This window comes from Plectropomus leopardus, chromosome 14, assembly GCF_008729295.1.
Source record: "Plectropomus leopardus isolate mb chromosome 14, YSFRI_Pleo_2.0, whole genome shotgun sequence".
Lineage (NCBI taxonomy): Eukaryota > Metazoa > Chordata > Actinopteri > Perciformes > Serranidae > Plectropomus > Plectropomus leopardus.
The window spans coordinates 14,292,575-14,309,396 of NC_056476.1; the positions used below are offsets into that span (position 1 = coordinate 14,292,575).

General features: G+C 40.1%; 1 protein-coding gene across 4 annotated transcripts in view; it reads right to left on the reverse strand.

Annotated features, from left to right (window-relative positions):
- The window catches only part of LOC121954136 (serine/threonine-protein phosphatase 2A 56 kDa regulatory subunit gamma isoform), a 38,188-nt gene extending 21,807 nt beyond the window's left edge, over positions 1-16,381 (reverse strand). For 3 of the 4 annotated variants that reach the window (XM_042501473.1, XM_042501471.1, XM_042501474.1), the window contains exon 1: positions 5,706-5,888. In XM_042501473.1, the coding sequence (XP_042357407.1) occupies positions 5,706-5,799 (94 nt within the window). In that variant the 5' untranslated portion in view covers positions 5,800-5,888. Of the gene's footprint in view, positions 1-5,705; positions 5,889-14,284; positions 14,436-16,179; positions 16,243-16,339 lie in introns of those variants that run through there. The other variant, XM_042501475.1, reaches the window with a different exon arrangement.
- Positions 16,382-16,822: the final 441 nt, after the last annotated feature.

The following is a 16,822-nucleotide window of genomic DNA, read 5'->3' on the forward strand; positions in this document are numbered from 1 at the left end:
ATTAAACTGGTCGCTTTGTGTTGTGCTGCTGCCATTCGTCTAGTTTTAATTAGACTGAAAGTAATGAGCAAATAAACAAACGCGCATGAAATTATTCCACCGATTCATTCATGCAGGTGTGTAATAAGGAGGAAAGCACTGCTGGAAAATGTCACACAGAGATTTAAAGGGAAATAATACGCAGATAAACCTTTTCGCTCATGCCTCAAATTCATGAATGTACATGAAGAGTGGCAAAGGCCAGAGAAGGACAGACAAAGACACACAGACACACAGACACACAGACACAAAGACACAAAGACACACAGACACACAGACACACAGACACACACAACTGCCTGACATTCTTGCAAATAGGCAGATTCTAGGTAAGAGGAGAGATATCCTATTCAGACATAATGGAGACTTGGCTCGGACACACGCGCACACGCACGCACACACACTTCTGCAGTGTCAGTTTCAAGTCGGCCAATTCATCTTGATGACAGTGAGAGGTTGGGAATTCCAGAGCAGAGAGGGTAAGTGTGTGAGCTGCTATTAACGGCCATTTCCATAAAGATTTGACGGCCAAGAGCGCCGTTGCTGTCACAACAGGAAAAACAATGCCAGTATGCCTAATCAAAAACACATGAGAAAGGTTCATCCAATGCATTAATCATATTGTCTCAAAAGCAGAAATAGCATGTTTCAGAATGAAGCCACAGGACACTGACCCAATACTGAAAGGTGGAGAAACACTACAGTCCGTTGATTGGTTACGAGACTCGACTTGATAACTCGAGCTTGGACTACGGAGGACAGTAACCACTGTTCTTACGGTGGCGAGTTTACATACATGAGTTAACTATAAAATGAAATGATGTTTTGCTCCCTCCTGGTCTTTACTATTTAAAAGTTAGCACATGTAGACTGAGAAAAATACAATTTATTTTGCTGTTCGAACTGACCAATGGTAGCTACCAGCAACTTTTAAGGAGGATTGTTTTCTTGCAAGTTACAAAATGCATGAGCTGATGTTGTGAATTAATCAACACACCTTAAGTGTCAATGATGATTTCCATTTGTTTTTGCTTTTTTTTTGTCTCGCTTGCATGCAGTACTCTTTAATGATGATTGGATCCCCGAGCACTTAAAGTATATATAAATTCCAGCTGGATTGTCAGTCACGTTTGACATCACAGACACGCCGACAACAGGTCAGTAAATGGCAGAAAGTAGCATGGAGGCCAGTGAAAATGTTACAGTGGTAATTTCTTTTTTATATCTCTTACTTCGTCCGTCTCTCTTTCAAACTCAGTGCAGAATTATTTGGAACATTATTTAGGCGCTGCTTGGGTGAAGATGGGCGGTATTTTGTGGTGGCGTGACATTGCATCTTAAACGGGCTAAAATTAGTGCGTTTATCCAGGTGTCAGCCAGATAATGCAGCTGTAAATTCATCACTTCTAAGAATAAGATCTCTCCTACTCGCTGCTGCCTGCATGTCTGCATCCCTGTGTACCAAAGAGTATTGTGACAGTCAAGACTGCTCACTCCACAGCAAAATCTGGAGACCAAAATGTCCCCTAACTACACTGCACAGCATCCCGACTCCAACAAACAAACATACAGACCCCCAGACTGCTCAACTTTAGGCAGTCTCAGACGACTGAGGGGTCTTTTGACGGATGATTCAAATCAAACCTAGATAACAACCTATTCACACTACTGTCTGTGGTGAAAAAGCCAAACAAATCAGAGGTTAAAATACATGTCTGTATAGCTTAAGTATGGTTTTAAGGATACTATACCGAAAGCATTCGGTGAATATGCACCTAGGTACCTTAACAAAGGGGTGGCTAAAAAATGTCATAGAATCAAATGGCTCTATTAGTACCATCTACAACTTTTGACAATGGAAACACAAAAATGACCATTAAAATTTAAAACAAGCTGAATCAGACTGCTTGGTAACAGGGCTTTAGGTCGACTGAGCAGCACCAATTTCAGCCCAGAAGTCTGACAGAGATAACTGAAACGGCAAAAGAAAGAAGTTAATGTATTTATCAGTGTTTATTCCCAACGTTAAACACTGTTAGTGAACCTTCTCTCTGCCTGGCATAAGGTTTGTGTTGCAACATATTTTGTCACTTGCGCTGGTCGCACTGGGACATGAAGCTGCACAGGAATGTGTTGCCATGCCTTGCACCCCTGACCGTGTCAGACTTCTGTTGCTCCTGTTACATAAGTCTGTCTGCCTGTGTTATAAAGTTTCTGTACACTCCTGAAATATCCAGCGGGTTGTTGTGTAACAGATAAAGGCCCAGTGTTGTGATCCCAAAATTGATGTTAACCACAATGTGACGTCTATTAATGTACCCAACAGAGGCCTTAGGAGGAGAACGAGTGCGCACACACACACACACACGAGTGTCGTGTCTCGTGGAGAACAGAGAAAGATTTATCTTAATGCCTCCTTGTTCAAAACAAAGATAATAAATAACTGGAGTCACATTGGAAACACAGTCTCTACTTTTTCTCTGTAAATGGGTCAAATGAACAGCTGCCAGTCGAGTCTGGAGTTAGGACTGGTCTGGCAATCTGCTTTATCGACAGTATGTTATGATCAATGTAAACATTGACTGATGACTATTTATAGAAATGTGCAGGAACAGTGTGCTGCAGTTTTGAAGGGATATGAACAACAAGGCTGTCCATATTCATTCATTAAAGTCATTTTGGCTGCAACCCCAGAGAATGCATCCAGGATATTAAGTACATTTCATGAATCATCACCCATGTGTTGTTCAGATATGGTCAAAAGGTCTGCATTATTGCCACACTTGAGACACATTCATAGCAGCAATTCAGAGGCTTCCTTGCAACTAAAAAAGCGCTTTGCAGCTCTTGTTATTAAAATGATGTCTTACACCTCTAAGGAAACAGACAGGGAGCAGAAGAGATACACAGGCTGTGCTCAAACTTGTTGCAAAAATGTATCTCTGGTGACTCATTTTTTTCTGATAACATAAACATGGTTCTAAATACAGGCATGAATGCACCCAAAACATACTGTGGAAATGTTGGAGGTCTGACTCAGGTGTGGACAAGGATTTTTGTGTCAAAACGGGTAGTGTAGTGGGAACGCAAATGCAATCCCCACAACGCTGAAGGGCCACCTGATTATTTTTGTCCTGTGTAAAGCTGCGAGAAATATCCCAAACACAGTCAAACCAGCCTCTTTTACACTGTCTGTTCAAGGCTGGAATATCACACCATTAGGCCGCCTCGCTGTTCTCTATATAATGTATGATCACAGATTGGGGGGCCGAAACAGCATCTGTATCAACAGGACATTTGGCAGGACGGGACTATGGGCAGGACAGGTGTAATGTTTTGACAAGGTGTTATGTGTACAATTTAAAAAGCAGCTAGTGGCAGTTAGCGGCTAACTCAAAGAGGAAGCACAGCAGTCGGAAATGTCCGCAAATTGTGACAACAATGAGATCAGGGGACGAGATCAGCTGCCATATATGATGTTAAATGACTGTTATTGCCATGTTAATGCAATTGTTGCTGTTTAGAAAGTGCTACCAATGCATGTGTGGTATGTCACACTAGAAGTCGACAATGTTGTGTTCAACGTCACGCCTGTTGTGCCTCTTTTGAGTCCATGATGTCGGTATTCTATCTAAAATTACACACTGGAGTGGCATGATCCCGCCATTGTTGGCCAAAAATGCAAAGGAGGCATAAAAAAGGGACTTTGTAGCCACTCTATAGTGCAATCTCTGTGTAAAAATGGGCATTAGTCTCACAATATTCCTGATAACATGGACATGGGTCTAAATGCGCGCATGACTGCATCCAAAACATACTGAGGAAATGTTGGGAGTCTGATTCAGAGGTGGCCAAGGATTAATGTGTCAAGCTGGGTTGTGTAGTGGGAACACTAAAGGGCCACCTGATTGTTTTTTCTCCCCCTTGTGAAGCTGAGAATCACATGGATGCTGGTTTTTAAATCTGCATCCTGGGGTGATCTTGTGACATCCATGTGCATGCACAAATGAACACTTTTTGGTTTAGTAGTAGTTTCAGTTCCCCACATACAAAAATCAAATGTGAGAAGAGAAGTGAAAACCGCTTGTAAGTGTTCACAATAAATTGAGACACATTTACACGCCTGGTATAAACTGCAATCTGTTTCACTTGCCTCTAAAAAAAGATCTGGATTCGAGGCATTTGGTCTGAACAGGGTCAGAATGATAGAGTCGCACAAAGAGAGGAAAGAGGCAGAGAGAGTCTGATTGTTCCCCCAACACTGAGTTGTCATTCAAGGCAGTGGCCTCTATGGCTCAATAGAGTGTAATCAATAATTGCCCGAGGCTTCATCTAACGCTGGGCTGCACCCGAGTACAGTGGTAACAGGCTGGGCCTTTCAAACATGACTGAGTACATTGTATACACATTAATAAGAGGCCGATGTTGCAGTCCTAAAACATGGCCGGTGTAGCTGGGTCATACTGACAGCTTGTTGACAGAGACATGGGCCATTCCTGGCTAGTCTGCTAACTTTAGGAAAGAATAATGTAATTTTTGTGTTTTTAACACTGTATGAGGTAAATAACATGTTTAACCTTCAGGATCTTGTATTTGCAGAGCACAGGCATTCAAATAATTATTGTGGATTTAGTTATTCGGATATTGGCTGTGAGAGAGTTCCCTATATGTATGAAAAACAGATAATGTAAATATCTGACAATACTTGGCTTTTCTTACACCTTAAGTGTCCCTTATTTCATCACATAAGAGTGTTTTTTTTTGTGTCAGTAATAACAAAACAAGAATTGTTGACCAGAACATGTGATCCATTATTAAAAACCTTTACATTTTCTGCCTCCAGTTTACCCATAAATGATAAATAACAGACATTTGCACACACAAAAAAAAACATATGTATGCTGTTAACCCCTTTCAAAACTGCAAAGTAACACAAAAACATGCAGTAAATTTAAACTTAGTTGTATTATTTACACAAAAAGTGACTGAAACGCTGGAAAGGACCCATGTTGACAGAAACTGAGAGACGGATTTCTTGCATCTTGTCTGGAGAGAAAAAGAGGTGCCTTATAGCATGATGTCGCTCACAAGGGAAAAGGGTGGGGAGATGGAGTTGGGGGCTGCTTGCTGCAGAGCTGTCTCCAGCCTACACACTATGACCAATTTGTGCCCTGATGAACTGGAGTGTGACAAAAATGCTGGGCTGAGGAGGGCAGCTAAGGAGGAGGCGAAAAGGAAAGACATCTGACTCCTTCTTTAGCTCTTCCTCAAAAACGCTACATTTATAATTGCAAACAATTGCAATCAAACACATGAAAAACTAAGGAGAAGACCCTTCCCTAGGCTATGACCTCACTTCCTTTGACATCACTAGCTTGGCGGGGGGATGGGCAGAGAGAGCAGCTAGCTAGTAAAACCAGATTTTTCTGTAGCTCCCGAGTCTCACATCAATGCACACGAGCCTCACAAATAACAATTCACCGGCTCCCTTTGAAAATACAACAGAGCTGCCGCTTTCTACCCCGCAGAGACAATTATTTCACCTCAAACGTCTGAATGCTGACTAACCAAGCAGTAACCAGTGGAGGGGAACAGGAGCACAGCAACACAGTGTCTCTCCTTCATTCCCTAGGACAATACAGGAAGAATAATTTGTCCTTACGTACCTCTGAAGTGCATAAGAGCCACCGGCTGAAAAGGCCCATTGGAATTAGGTGCATCCACAACCATCCTGTCTCCAGATTTATTGCATGTCAACATCTAAACCTCAACCAGGAAGGCGATCCACTCAGGGCGAGAGGCCAGCCTCCATTTTAGCACAAAAGCAGATCAGAAAATGAAGCTCTCTGCTGCTGGAGGGAACTGGCTAGTTAGTGATGTAAGCAGTGAAGGAGGACGCTGATTGGCTGAGGTCGGCCAGCTCTGGAGCAATCAGAGTAAAGGCTGCTTGGAGAGAGGGAAGGTGATTGGCTAAGAGGAGGTAAAGGGGGCGGGATATGCGTTGGAATTTTTTGTCGCTGCTCCTCCTCCTCCTCCTCGCTCACTGGTCTCTGGTGACGCTTTGGGCCCTGCTGCTGATCTCAGATCAGATTGACTTAAATCCTCTCCACAGTTTAACCATTAGCGGGATTTTTAGCATAATCTGATTTAGGATAAGCAGCTGGAAATAACTTACTCTGAGAGAGAGAGGCCCTGACTGAATCTTCAAAGTGTCTCATTGTTTCCTCCTGTCATCTCTGCTTGGGTCTTTGTGAAAGGGAGGTGGAGGACGGGGTCAGAGGGGCCTCAAATCTTTGCAATGAGGAACAGAAGGAGACTAGAAGAAACCACACAAGGGACTGAGGACACGCAGTGGCGTGTTCAGACTTTTTGACTGGGGTGGCCCAAGAGGGGCACGGTATTCAGGTTTCCATTAAACCTCAAACTGCATAAACTGAAATTGCAAAAATACCTAATGGAAAATAGAACAATTTATAAAAAATTCCTATTATCACAAAAGAGTTTTTGCACTTGCATGGGGTGGTATTTCAGGTGATTTGAAAAAGCCACATTTGGCAAAACTGCAATGCAAACTTTTTTCACCTTTATAGGTCACATGATGCTATGGCTTGTCAGGAGGAACTGGCTCCCTCAGGCTTGATGCAGCAGGCGCTACAAGACGAGTTATTGCATCGAATAAATCTTCAAAAGTTGAGCGGATCATCTGGAAGTTTTGAATCTACAATTCCTCTGTGAAATCGTGGATTATCACCTCCCGCAAATCCCTCAAACGTGGCCGCTCCCATGTGTAAGGGGCTTGCCTTTCCATTATCACTTACACAACACAGTGCAGTGGCTGCAATAGAAATAAACCTGCTAAAGTTTTGAACATCCATTGTCATGCTTCTTGGAATGTTATCATGAGAGGAGAAGTGCATAAACTCACTCAATGGAAACATTGTCATTCGCAATTGTTTTATATCAACATTTCGAAAATATTCCTTAAATTTTGCGCAAATCTGTAATGGAAACCCGCCTTGACCAATGCAAGCATGGCATGAAGTGTGTCGGCATAGCTTTGATTTACCATTTTTGTCTCCACTAGTCATAACTACTTTAATTACTTACATTGCATTGTCTTATATTCCCTTTTATAGTTTAGTTAAAGACTGACTAGAGTGCCCCAGGAATTACATTTTTCTGTAGGCCAACCCAGAAGTTAACATTGGTCCCTTCGTCAAAAATCCAACATGATTTTTCCATTGGATTTTGGATCGTTGCAGAAAGTAAGTTCTATGGTAAACAAACATTTTTTATCCTTACACTTTTTGTTCAGCAATATAATCTCCACAAATGAACACCACATTCAGGATTTTTGAAACCTAAATGTAATCGGAAGAAGTAAAAAACTTTTGCTAGGCTGTAAAGAAAATACACTATAGTTGTGTTATAACCACTACACATTTAGCCACTTGTTAACAACCAATTTTTTTATGACACAAAAAAGCATGAATGTTTGCGAGTGGGGTTTTTACTGACATATTGTATGCCGTAGAATAAAATGTGAAAGTCTCCTGAGCTTGACTCCAGACCTTATTTTAAAACCTCTAAACAAAAACCCATTGACTTAGAGATGAGGGAAGCTGAGGTGCTGAAATGCTCACAGATTTCCGGGTTTTAGGACTACTTTTGGGATTACTTGGGTTCTCTATTGCACCTACAAACGAAATTAATTTTACTCATCAAACAGTTCAAACTTATTGGGCAGATGGCCAATTATAATGGGATAGCACCTAGGGTGGATCAGATTTCAGGGGTGGCGCGTACCACCCCAGGGCACTCACTAGACACGCCCCTGAGGACAGGACGACTGGGGACTGTACTTGATTATCTGAGTAGGAAATAGCTGGAGTGTATTCTTCCTTCACAAGAATTAGACGGACTGTGCTCCAACTGTAAGGTGCAAAATATAATAGAAAAGCTAACAGTGAGGTGCAAAATTTAACAAAAATAACTAAACATGAGGTTGGAAAATATATAAAAAAATAGCATATTGTAAGATGTAAAATATAACAAAAAAAAATGCTATCAGTAGGGTGCAAAATACAAAACATAGATAACAGCAAGGTGCTACATATAACAAAAACAGCTGTAAGTAAGGGGCAAAATATAACAAAAATAAATAACAGAATGGTGAAAAATATGACAATAAAATAGCTAACTGTAAAGAGAAAAATACAATAAAAATAGCAAACAGTTAAATGCAAAATAAAACAAACATATCTAACAGTAAGTTGCAAAATATAACTACAGTAGCTTGCATTAAGGTGCAAAATATAACAAAAATCATAAGGTACAAATGGTTTGATTGTATTGTTATTTAAAGAAAACACGCCTTTAAAACCTATTGTGAGTTTTGAGGCTCTGATGGTATTTAAACAAATATGAAAAATACAATTTAAAGTTGACTGTCCCTCCCCTAAACCAAATCAAAAAACATAACTCCCTCCCCAATGATTAAAAAATATTCGAAGTGCCTCTCGTATTTTGCACCACACTCTCCTCTCTCATAAATAACAAACAGTCCCTGAGGAAATTCAGATGAAATCTGTGTGATTACTGACTACAGAAGATGAAAGACCTTGTAGATGTGTGTTAGTGTCATCCTGAATACTAAAACATGAGCATGAAATAAATCAAATAATTAGATCTAGTTAAAAAGACAAATTCTTTTTTTTTACTGTCCAATACAAACTAAAGCTCCAATCAACCATCTTCGATCTCTTCACATAATATATTTTGTGAGAGGGCTTTATGACTCACACAATATTTGGAGCAATGGCAGAATTTGTTGTATTATGTTATTCTGAGTGACGTACAAGTGCTTTGCAAAATTAGCTGTAAACAGGAAATGAAAGTGAGAGGACAGAAAAATAAATGCACAGCACACAGTGCAGGAAACTGCTGCAGCTTCCAGCAGTTATTTGCAACCCGTCTAAAAGTTTATCTAGTAACTTGAACATCTGTCGAAATATATATCCCAGTATATATAACACTATTAGTGATACTGCATAGGTTATGCATATTTAGACAAACCCATTTTCCAAGAATCTGCAGACCAAAATAAGTCCAACTCCAAGGCAACAAATGCATATAATCTGCATTTCATCTTTACATAATGAAGTAGCTGTGCCTCGCTTCATGTGATTCATCTGAGGACACATGAAGTGAAACCACACTCGCATCACAAGGTCGACCAGAGTTTTCTTTTTTGTTTTTTTCATCCGTGGGGATTCAACACAATTTTCACAGTCATTTAATAACAAAGGGGCCGTGCTGTTTTCCATCAATGAACAATGTCAGACAATTATTAAATGACTAATAAATTAAGAGTCCACAGATGAGAGGGATGGGTTTGTGCCATGTTACTGTCCTAGCAGTTACGAAGCACGACATGCTAGTGGAAAAGAGAGGAGAGGAGAGGAGGGGAGAGGAAAGGAAAGGAAAGGAACGGAGAGGAGAGGATAGGAGAGGAGAGGAGAGGAAAGGAAAGGAAAGGAAAGGAAAGGAAAGGAAAGGAGAGGAGAGAGGAGAGGAGAGGAGGAGGAAAGGAAAGGAAAGGAAAGGAAAGGAAAGGAAAGGAGAGGAGGAGAGGAGAGGAGAGGAGAGGAGAGGAGGGGAGAGGAGAGGAGAGGAGGAGAGGGGGAGAGGAGGGAAAGGAAAGAAGAGATAAAGGAGAGGAAGGCCAAGTGTATCACTACACAGTTCTCACTTGGCATTCTCTCACTGAGGGGCCGAAGCCTCTCCGTGAGGTGCCATTACATTCCACAGCCATGGGACAACGGGCACCGGTATTTTCTGAAAGCTGCCACTTACTTCCTACTGTTAGGACAGGCTGGGTAGGAGTGTGTGCCGCTGCTGAAATTCACCAGAACCACCAAAAAAATAAGCAAGTATTATCTGTGCAGTGTGATATATGCTAATTCTCTGTGCCCTATACCTTTATTGTCCAAAAACATCTGAGTCAGGCCCAAACATACTATGCAGACAACATGAACAATCACTAATGCACCAAATTTGTATTAACCATTTGAAACCTGAGCGAACTGGTGTAATTTCCTTAAAAAACAGAAGAAGGCAATGAGCAACTTAAGAAGACACGACCTAAAAGAAATTAGTAAAAAGTACAAGTAGATGAGATGAAAATTAGCAAACAAATAAAAAAATAAAACAAAATATAAAACAAAAAGTTTTTAAAAAAATAAAAAAGAGGGAAATGAGCTCAAAACAGCTTAAACATTGTAATAATAATAATAATAATAATAATAATAATAATAATAATAATAATCAATAATAATAATAATAATAAATTCAAATATATTATGATCTTTGTAAATTTATCTTAGGACATTTTCCTTGGCTTTTTAAAAAAATAAAACTTTCCACATCTACTAATTTCATGCAATTTGTGGGTCATTTTTCACCAAGCTGCTCTTTGCTTTTTTGTCATGTTTTTGAAAGAAATAAAACAAATTTGCTCAGGGTTTAACGTATTAAATAATTGTAAAGAGCCTCTCAATGCAGCACTAGAAATGTACTGTAGATCCAGGTTTCAAATGGTTAATCTGCAGCTGAAAAAAGTCCCCAACAAACGCGACATTTACTGCTGCTGGAGTTTTGTTGTTTAAGTGCCCTGAGCAAGAAAACACAACATACCCTCTCTGTAGTGTTCATGTTGTTTCTACATTACCACTTAAAAGCATATGAACACTTCAAAGTATGAAGATTGGCTTCCAAACCCAGAAAAAGGGGACCATCCCTGGAGCCTGCAAGGCACACATATTGGGTTTTGGTTTTCTCAATAGATTTTTTGACAATAAGAACCATACAGAATACTGCAGCCTTAGTCTTTAAATAGAGTGTGATATGCAAACAGCTTGACTCAAATATTATCAATAATATTATATTAAAATACAGAGACATTTTCAATATTTCACTATAAAGGCTGAATTTAGCCAAAGAAATATCACAGTTCCCATTTTCAGCCAGAGGATGGCAGCACAGGCTCAGCCATTTTTCCAACAGCCGACTGTAACACAAGCCCATCAATAAATGTTTTACTGACACTTGGAACATACTGTTTACTCTTCTTCATCAAACATGCATTGTTGGCCTACTGACAACACTCTGCCCACAGCAGCAAGTAAGACTCTGTCGACTGAAGACAAAAACGTGAAATAAAATGTCTGCTATTCAATCCATTTTCGAGATATCTGTGACATTTCATTTGATCCTGTCCTGCAGACAGTAACAGACGTGTTTTCACTCTCTCTCTCTCTCTCTCTACCTCACACACACACAAACACACACAGAGAGCACAAAAACTAACTTTAAAGCCTGCAGCACAGGATGTCCATTTATACAAATAAAATCCATTCGATTTCTCCTGTCTGTGGCCTGATTCGACTCTCCATGTACTAGTCAGCGAAATAGTACTGAAAACAAATTAGTCCAACCAGAAGAATAAGCATTTTACTAAGAAGAATAACCATTAAAGCATCATATAAGGAGAGAGGCAATGCAAGTTAGACTTAAGACTTTTTAAGCTGTTTTTAACGCTACTGAAATGAAATTGCATGAAATACTATTGCATGAAATTCACCAATTTTACAATAACCACAACTGAATTAAAAAAATACCAAAACAAAACATGAACCAGCATCAATTAAGGGTCATTTTGCTTAAAGGTTCATTGTAATATAAAATATAACTTGGTGATTGTGTGTTTCTCCCTTTGTATGCAATTGTCTTGATTCCCAACACACTAAAATGGAAATAATTTTGCATAAAATAAAATACAATACAACACAATTCAAGGGCCGCGAATGCATTGCCTTGCGCCAGTTTCAGCCATGCTGTAAAATTTGAACTTCTGTTATTTAAAAAAAAAAAACAAACTTTAAATTTCTTTTTCAGATTTAACAATGAAATGTTAGAAAAAAACATAAAAACCTGCTTCCCACATCCCAAGCATTTTTAAGACTTCTAAAAGATTTATTTTAGACATTTTAATACCTGTCAAGGCTGCCAAATCTTAGACAAATTAATTAAATGTCTCTAAGACTTTTCAAGGCTCCGGGGGATCCCTATAAAGACAATTCACTATGAATCTGCTGATTTTTCAATTCATTAATTAATTATATGGACTAAAATATGTTAGAAAAGTGAAAAAAGGTGCTGAAAGCATTTATTGATTATCACACACTGTCAGCTGTGACCGTGTCTCCCTAAAACCTGCAAACCCTCGGTGCTGTACACCTTCATTGTTTCTCTGTAGTGTCACCCGGTTCATCCAGGTATGAGAACAAAGCATAGCTGGGTATAGCTTACAGGAAACCACTTAGACCAGATCCTGCCTGTAATGCCGTGTGTAAACAAAGACGCCATGAAAGATTGATAGAAATGTTTCAAACCTCAAGCTCACTGTCTCGTCTTAGACTCGGCATCAGAGTGATCCGTACCAATCAGTCAACATCAGAAACTTAAACACAACAGCTTGCTCACTATAGTGATCGGTGAGAGAGCTAAAGTAACAAGTCTCCCTTCACAGTTATTTAAGGTGCTTAGTCAGGCTGTATTACAAAATAAGCTTATGCTAAAGTGCAGAACCCCAAGATGCTACAAGACAAGCCAGAGTTTACAGTTTTTGTTGATTCAGGTTTAGATTTTGAGTTATTATTGGATGGCCCAGATTCCAGCACAGTTCATTCAGCCTGAGTCAGAGTTGTCTTACATGAGCGAGCCCGCCGGGGGTAATATCTGTTTCCCTCCAGGTACGGCTGGAGATGCAGCTGATTGCACATCATTTGCATTACAGATAAAGCTGATGGGCAGCCTGTTTAGTTATAAATTATGTAGCGAGCAAAGTCCTCAAGGTTAAAAAGGCGGTTATGAGGATCCACCGAGGCTATGAATTGTTAATATGATTCCCTTCATCCATATGGGTCAAACATGCAATCTTAGGTAAAGGTCATGTAGCATTTCCCAGGAGTAAAAGCTTATCTGTCAGTTAGGGATGTCCCAGTCAGATCGGAAGTATCAGCATCGGCCTAATTAATGCTATAAGATTTTGGAGTTTTTTTTAAGTTATATTTTTGTGGCCTTTATTTGATAGGACAGCTAGAGAGATGACAGGAAATGAGTGAGAGAAAGTGGGGATGACATGCAGCAAAGGGCAGCCGGTTGGACTCGAACACGTGGCTGCTGCAACAAGGACACATAGCCTCTGAATATGGGGCGCGCGCAACCAACTGAGCTGCCCAGCGCTCCAAACGCATATTTAATTTATTTGTTATTTTGAACCCGCGCCCCGCCCGATTCTGTTTACACCCGTGATCACACACGTGTCATAAATGCTAAGCACGATTTGCAACAGATATTCAGGTTTTATTGTGATGCTGCAACTCCAATAAGAAGAAGCTGATTTTTTTCATTTTCAACTTAAGCTGCTACAATGTTTTAAGTGGAATTGAAATTTTTATTCTTAGTTTTTAGCAAACTAATTTTACTATAATGCTGTAAGAAGCAGAACTGTGTTTAACGCTATGATTGCCTATTACTCCGCTTTTGAATGTAACTGTTTTTTGTGATACTGGACCTGTTGTTGTTTGTTCTTTGTGTTTTCTGTGTTCTCGACATCATTGAAAATGAGGGCTTGCCCTCATTGATTCCTCAAGATTTCAATAAAGGTTGAACAAATGAATTTACAGTGTTCTGTACTTTTATTACAATACTACACTGGATCTGAGAACAATTTCTCAACACATATTTGACTTTGTTATTTTGTTGAAAAAAACAGAAACAATGCTGCACTAAGTGAAAATGTGATAAGAGCCATTGAAAATATTTGACTATGCTTGCTTTGTTATTTTTGTAAAAATAAAATAAAATAAACCCTAAGGAACTATTTGGATGCAGACATTTTTGTATTGTATTGCAGAGCTATTAAACTGTCAAGCATACACACTGGATTGATTTTAATAACTTTAAAGTAGTTGAAGTGTGTACTGTGCAGCCGTATTATCCAGGAAAAAACAAGTATTGGGTTGGGACTCTGTATCAGCAGATATAATAAAAATATCATAACTCAGATCAGGTTCAGGGGCAGAAAATCTTGATCAGGAGATCCCTAAGGTGAGTTATAACAGAGGAGGACGATGTGGTGGAGTTTTGTTTGAATAAGATGGAGACGTTGGGGGAGGCGTACCTGCCAGTGCAGCCAGTTTCTGCAGCTCTCTGTTAGCGCTGAGGGGGAAAGAGGAAGTGCTGAACCTTTTCTCCCTCTTCACAGCTGAGTGTGACCCGGGCTGCTTCACCCTCATCACCTGAGTTGCTGGAGGCACTTTCTTACTGGAGCCCTGCGGAAACAAGAGTCGCAGAGGAAGAGCTCCCGTTACTGGAGCAAGGTAGGGCGAGGTAGTTCCTGCACCCAAAGGAAACGGCACAGGAATCACTTTACTCAAGTGTCAGTGGAGTTCAAATGAGGAGAAGGAGAGGAGAGGAGAAGGAGCGAAGGTGTTGTGGTCAAGGGTCAAGTTCCTTTCCGAATCAGATCAGGTGATTCTCAGCGATGCAACCCGATCACAGTCGGTGGTGTACTGTACTGCATCTGTTGACAGTTTGTGACGGACCTCAGTTCGCAGAATAATTGAGTACAGATGGAGCTGATAAAGCTGTCAGTGGGAACAAACAGCAGCACCAGCAGTCAATCAATCAGGTCTCTTCCAATCTCAAAGCGCTGTACTCTACATCAGCAATGCACGCCAGGAATGATACGGACAAAAATAGCTGCCACAATGGCGCGTATCACACCGAGTAGGTCATGATGGGGAGAACTGGGGGTTGAACGCAAAGCGTTTTCAGAGAGAGTAAAGTCACAAGATCAAGCTGAAATGTCGCATGAGAAATTTCACCTTTCATTTCAGGAGTAAACATAACACAAATGGGAGAAATGTGATTTTTTAGTTAATTTGTAAACAACTGGTCATATAAAATATGCATAAAGATTTTTGTTAAACTCAGAGTTTGTGTACAGAAATCTGTGTAATATCCTTGTATGCACGTGTTTAATGCATGTGTCAGTGAACCTCCTCAGGCTATTAAAGGGGAACAACACCTAAAATAGGAACTAAAAATAAAAATAACTAATATGTTATTTTCATGGCCTAGGAGAGTTTCATTCAATATTTGTGAACATGAGCTGCTGTCTTCAAATCCAGAAACCAGAGAAGAAAGTCTCAAATTTGTGATGCCATCAAGTATAAAGTCTGGAGCTGAACAGTTGTTTTGCTGTGGACCGGGCCACAGCAAAACATAGTTCAGCCACCAAAAAAAATCAGTATCAGTCAAAGTGTATACTACATTTAAATATTTGCTCTGCCTGACTTTACAAACTTACACTCTAATCCACTGAGGTGGTGGTAAACCAGCAGCTCACTGGATCTACTGATTTTATTAATGGAGTCTAGCAGCTTTGAGACAACAGCTTCAAAGACATGTTGGAAAAGGCTTTTTAATTGTGAGAGAAAGTGGTGAAAAATATTCAATATATAGCATAAACTTAAACTGATTGCTTTTTTTTTTTGGTGGGCCAGTTTTAGGTAGCTAGAAACAAACTTGTAGAGGCAGCGTTTACCCAAAGTTACTGTAAATAAACCTAAGGATTCCTAAGGATCACAAACTGGAGATTTAACATTGGAGTTTTTGGATTTGGGAGAGTGTTGTTTGTGTATGCTAATATTTTTTAACTGTCTTGTACCAGCGGACTAAAATGTATAAATTTAAAAAATGAGTATTATTCCCCTTTAAGGTTGCTTCTTTATTTTGACACCAATCTAAACTAAAACAAACAACAAAAAAGACTAGGCTAAATAAACTTACTTTCTGATATGAACAGTAGTGAAACCTATATAACATTCTGATGAGAACAAATAAAACTCAATATTTAGTTACACACTGACCTTGCCTTATGGCATTTATTGTAGTATAATGTGGTATTTTTCTACATGCTAATACATCAGGCTATGTCTTGTACATATTTATAAAGTAGGCCATAACCAATAAAAGTTCTCTCTAGATAATAAAAAGTTGAAAAACACTCACATCTTGGTCGTCAGTAGGCCCATTTTTACCTCCAGACTTTTTGGATCTTCCAGGTTTAGTTTCCTAAAGAGTGAGGAATCAACAAAACTACATGAAACACAAAAACATTTCACGATGCTAACATTGAATACAGTGAATTTGCATCAAAACATTACTTTACCTTGTCTTTTTTGCTCTTGTGAGGCATGCTGAGATCCCCTGTGTCAGCAGGTGAAACTGCTCACACACACTGACAGCAGATGGCCGGTTAACGCGTCTGCACACACGGATGTGGCTTTCACCACTGACCACCCAAACACCGTGAGACCGAGCCGCAACAAGGTGTCATCCAATTTCCACGATGGCTGCATACCACAACTCACAGGCTGTTAGAAAGATGTGGTTCATAATCGAAATGAAATACCGATTCTGCTCGCTGTCGGCGTCCAACTTACTGCTGCCGGGTAGCTGCACTTTCTACTACCCGCTGTGTCCTCCAGCCCAACCGAGAGAAGTGTGTCCTTTGCCGGCTGTAATGTCCGCTTACTGCCGCAGGAGGGCGGTGTTGTATCTCAAAAAGAGGAGGTAGACCGAGAGCTGCCGCGGTGATGGTTGACCGAGGTCTCACCCCTGTGACTCAGGGCCCTCATGCAGGGTCAGCCGG